Source organism: Zeus faber (genome assembly GCF_960531495.2).
Source record: "Zeus faber genome assembly, chromosome: 1".
In the NCBI taxonomy this organism is placed as follows: Eukaryota; Metazoa; Chordata; class Actinopteri; order Zeiformes; family Zeidae; genus Zeus; species Zeus faber.
Genome location: NC_137193.1, coordinates 33,495,991 through 33,501,066, shown reverse-complemented (window position 1 = coordinate 33,501,066; position 5,076 = coordinate 33,495,991). Strand labels below are relative to the sequence as shown.

The window sequence follows — 5,076 nt, the reverse complement described above, 5'->3', positions numbered from 1 at the left end:
CAGGTGAATATTTGGGGCCAGACGCTTTATGACATCATCATACTATTTTGTATAAATGTGCAGATTCTGATTCAGAATGTCCATTGGCACTGTGTCCAGTGTGCGGTGTAGACTCCATCGCTCTGTAGTGGTTCGACGTTACAAACTATGGGTTTACGTGTATATTTATGTACTTTGTTACCTGGTAGATGTCTGTAGATCTGTTTGATTGATATTTGATCTCTGTGATCCCTATTACTTTGCTGGATTTATGAACGATATAAAAAAAGTAATCCACAAAAACTCGTGACCACGTCGAGTCGAATCCACTGAGATGTGCGACTGAGTGATGAGTTCAAGATCCAGTGAGACGTCGGGAAAAATAGAAGCCGTGCAATGGTAATTACTCACAGAAACACCACAACGTTTTTCATATTTCATGGAAACATAACTTATCAAAAATGTAATCCAAGGAAAAAGTTCACCACTTAAATAACGAAGGAGATAGATACACAGACAGATAGGGAGTTAGGTAGGTAGGTAGGTAGGTAGGTAGATAGATAGATAGATAGATAGATAGATAGATAGATAGATAGATAGATAGATAGATAGATAGATAGATAGACAGACAGACAGACAGACAGTAGTGGCTTTGTGATAGAGGGACACTACATTCCCTCCTGCTGGCTGCAGGACTACAGACCAAGATAGTCTCCAAGAGAAGACTACTATCCCCACAAGCAGCCAAACAGGAGGGAACCCAGGACTGGGAGTGGAACAGGTGGACCATATAAGGCCTCATGAGAGCATGCAGGGGCAGAGTGTTTTGGTGAAGGAGAGAGACACCACTCGGTAGTTTCCTCACTCAAGTTTAATATGTTAGAGAAGCTAGTTATTTTGACCACTGAGTGACCACTTATTTTGACCCTTTTTTGCTCTCCACAAAATATGAAGATCAAGTTTTGTGGAGAACCGTTTGCATCCTTTTACGCTTCACCCACACTACGAAAGCGACAGCAGAAGCTCCCAGCCTCTCGGGATATATATATCACAGTTAATACATCAAAATATGGCAGCATAATGGAAAATAAACATGCAAATTTAAGCAGTATAAACCTGAGGAATTTAAGCAGTAAAACAGAATAATGGCAATAACCCCCAAAAAAAACAACTTACAAATTAAAAGTAAACATAAACCTCTGAATTAACAAATTCACACTTCTGCTTAGTCATTAAGTCACTACCCAAAAACAATTTCAACCAGTCTCATTTATTTACCAGAATAAGTAGTGCAGTAACGCACAATGCTTTCGTGCATGTTAACATCAGTGCCCAGTTAACTTTGATACAGACAGGTGTGAGTGTCCATGGAAAAGTTCTGTATTGATTTATTTAGACTTAAACACCCGCAGCCGTATGACGGGGTGACGTGAGGGACATTCCTGATGTGAGGTCATGACACTAACAGCCACACGCCGTCGTTGCAAAACAACGTTTCAAAATAAAAGCACAGCATCTGAAAATTGGGCTCACTCGAGAGATACCCATGGCCCAGTTTTTGATCAGGCCCCACCAGTGAAGAACCATATCCAAGGCTGTTATCTGCATATAACAATCATAATCATATCACACTAAGATATTTATGGCATTTGTAAATGGTTAACAGTGTTAGGGTGTGCCTATGTGTACAGTAAGCAAACACAGATATGGTAGTTATTCAGGCAGTGCTTTTTACAGACAAGACTCACACGGTAGACACGCGTGGCAAAGACGTGGAGGACAACCTTTCTAAGTGCATTTGTGTTTGCAAAACAGCTGACAAGCCCTTCCCCCTTACACCTTTAATAAGAACTACATGCAGAATCCGCTCTTTAATTAGAGGTCACCATGGAAACCTGCCGGCAGGAGCCAATGAGAGTTTTTCTGCACAGCGGCTTGCGTCAAAGTGCTGTCCAAAGCAGGTGACAAAGAGAAAGGGGATTAAGAAGGGGGAACAGACAGGGAGCCTCAAATGACTTTGTCCTGGCTTTTTTTTTCTCTTCCCCTTCTTTCTGGGAAGTGAAATAGTAGGTTTTGTATCACGTTCTGTGTTATACGATCTCTCGGAAACACAATAGACATATAGGGGGGAAAAAGAAAACGCAAATCCTTATAAATTTCGTAGAAAGGCATTTCGTTTCATAGCAGACAAAGAAAGATTATGGTCATAATAAATAATCATCTAAATTAATCAAAAACAACCCTTTTTAAAAGGTTTTCATTTAAAAAAAGATAGCCATCTTGAAAATAATGTCTGTCAGACATTTTCCAGCATCTCAATACAATACAATACAGTGACTCCCATCTCCTAAGTGTGTGAAAAATGTGTTAGGTCATCCTCAAAATGTAACCGCACTGCTGCAACACTGGTGTGTTCATACCATTAATACATTAATAAAGTGTTATCTTATACAGCGATAGCAACATACTTATTGCAATTTAATAGTATTAAAAGTTCGGTATTTCTCATAGATGAATGTTCAAATGCAGTTTTTTTTTTTACCACATTTAGAGGTTTTGGCATTGATTTTTTTAACACACTGGGAACAGAAGGCAGCACATACTGAACCAAAAAAAGATGCCAAAGATCGAATGCCAATCCGAAAGAAAAACACTGGCGGTGTTGTTGTGACCTAACACAGCAGCCATCCCAACAACAGTTTCCTTTGAATTTGCTTACATTACCGTGTGACAGGGTGGACATTGGAATGAGTATTTTTTCAAGGTAATGTGTCAATGTCCTTCAATAAAGGAATTGAGGAATTGATCATTATTATTATTATTATGTCTGAGCATTGAATTGCAATATGCCTCTTGCTAGTAAAGTATTAAGCTCGTATTTTCCTCGGATCAGTGGTAAAGAACACAATAAATTAAGACTATGGCAGAACAAAGCATTTCCCTCACAATTTTAGCTAAAAAAAATGTCTAGTGCACACACCCTTATTAGTAAGGCAGTTAGAAAAAGTAGTATCAAGGTTAAGGCTGGGCAATGTAGAGAATTTGAAACAATAATGATGTACCCTGATAACTCCTTTAAAACTCTAAATCTAATCGTGTCCAATTTACAATCATTGCATTAAATGGTAATGATAGTTTAAAAGCAAAACTTACCTAAAATATGTTGCAGCCTCATATTATGTTACATCTTATTGATCATTTTAAATTATCGCCCAGCGCTTAATCCAGGTTAAGGCAGCATTAATACTTTGGCACTTAATTCTTGCACCATTTTATTTTTTTTTGTTACCTGTCATTTGGCCTTGACCGAGGTGTAAAGTAGTCTTTTAACTTTGCCAACCATGAAGGCTGCAATCAGCGCACACGCCACGATGGTCACCACATACAAGCCCACAAACAGGCCAGCCTCGTGGCTCCCGTGAAGACGTGTGTACAGCCTCCTCCGGCCCAAGTAGTCAAGGTAGGACGCCTGGATCTGACTCAGCGTGCAGAGAACCAGCAGCACGTGGAAAATCTGGTGTCCCTGGCAGACAAAGTCACAGTGTCCAGGGAACCAGCGCTGGGGCAGTGGGTAGGTGAAGAAGGCGGCACAGGAGAGGAAGAAAGCCACTTGGCCAAGGTGGAACGGAAGCGCCGGGTCCTCACTCGTCGCGGACCACAGAAAGAGGCGCTGGAATACAGGGCTGGTGTCCCACGTGTAGGCCATGGCTGAGGGTGCCACCTGACCAAGCTTACGCACCCAGGTGGGCAGGTTGTGGTTGCGGTACTTCCCGTAGCAGCAGCCGAGGCAAGAGAGACAGGAGAGGACAGTGGCGGTGGGCATGAAGATGCCCTGCATGTGCCTGTGCCAACTCTCTTCAATGGCGTAGTAATAGTGCACTACGGCGCTGCCATACTGATACTGTGCCACTCCAACGTAGTCCAGGAAGAAGAAGGTGTAGTGACAGATTTCAGACTTGCTCCCCAGCAGATGGGCCACCACACTGCAGGCAGTGTAGTTCATCGCGGACAAGACGAGGATGAGGAGGGGCCATGAATGGGGGTCCCTGGCAAACTCCACAGTCTCGGCGAGCCGGCAGAAGTTGCCGAGCAGCACAAGGAATGCCAGCAGGTGGGTCCAGATGTTTAAGGTCTCATTGTGACGCTGGAAGAGGGACAGGAAGTAGTAGCGCCAGCTCTGGTGAAGCGGGCGATAGCCGGTGTGGATGAAGTCCTCTCTGAAGAAACTGGGGATCTCGCTGTCCTTCAGCGTGCAGGACGAGGAGCACATCGCCTCGGTGAGCATGCGCGGCACTTGCCTGACCTGCTGCAAGTTGATGAACAGGCGCCCAATTCTCTCCATGACGATGGTCGCCATGATTGTCTCCAGAAGACTCGTCCTCAAAAAGGATGACTAATAAGGCCTGGGATGTTGAAAGGGGAACACGTCAATAGTTAGAATTAAAGAGGAGACCGAACAAAAAGCTCAGAACACCAGAAAATCTGTACCCAACGTCCTCAGAACAAAAGGACATTTGTGTAACAAACTGTCTCCAAACGTTAAGACAAGACATGAGAAAAGGTGTTATTGTTGACCCAGAATAAAAAAATTATTAAAAAAAAAAAGAATCTTCACACTTGACAGAGTTTGCTTCCAATGGAAAACAAAATGCAGTTTCTCTGAATCGACCAATTCACACCTGATTCAGTTCAGTCTTCAATTCGCGTGAGAGAGAGAGAGAGAGAGAGAGAGAAAGCGGAAAAAGTTTCCACCAGTTTAGAAGGACAGTTACGGCTTCTCTCTCTCACGCAGACATCGAAGTTCTGCCAGTTTGCTCCACTCCTCGAGGGAATCACCCACCGTTGTCGCGTTTCTCGGGGCTGAGCAGCCCCCGGCCCCCTCCGTCACAGCGCTCAAGCAGGGAAGCAGCGGCCGCAGCCCGGCTTCAAGGTGTCCAGTGACAGGAGGAAGAAGGCGGTCTCTTCCTCCACACAAATCAACACACGAGCTGCATCTTTCAGGGTGCCTCATTTCTCGGAAGAAAACTGCATAAATATGGTCATATTTAATGAAACATTTAAGAAATATGATAAATATATATATTTATATATTTGTAA

The 5,076-nt window shown here is 43.3% G+C and overlaps 1 protein-coding gene across 1 annotated transcript; it reads right to left on the bottom strand.

Annotated features, from left to right (window-relative positions):
- Positions 1-854: 854 nt before the first annotated feature.
- On the bottom strand, positions 855-4,858 carry paqr7a (progestin and adipoQ receptor family member VII, a). The gene is made up of 2 exons (XM_080011997.1): positions 4,820-4,858; positions 855-4,382 (listed from the first exon to the last, which is right to left on the bottom strand). Exon 2 carries the CDS (start codon positions 4,334-4,336, stop codon positions 3,272-3,274), a length of 1,065 nt encoding a protein of 354 aa, XP_079868123.1. The 5' UTR covers positions 4,337-4,382; positions 4,820-4,858; the 3' UTR covers positions 855-3,271.
- Between the last annotated feature and the right edge of the window lie 218 nt (positions 4,859-5,076).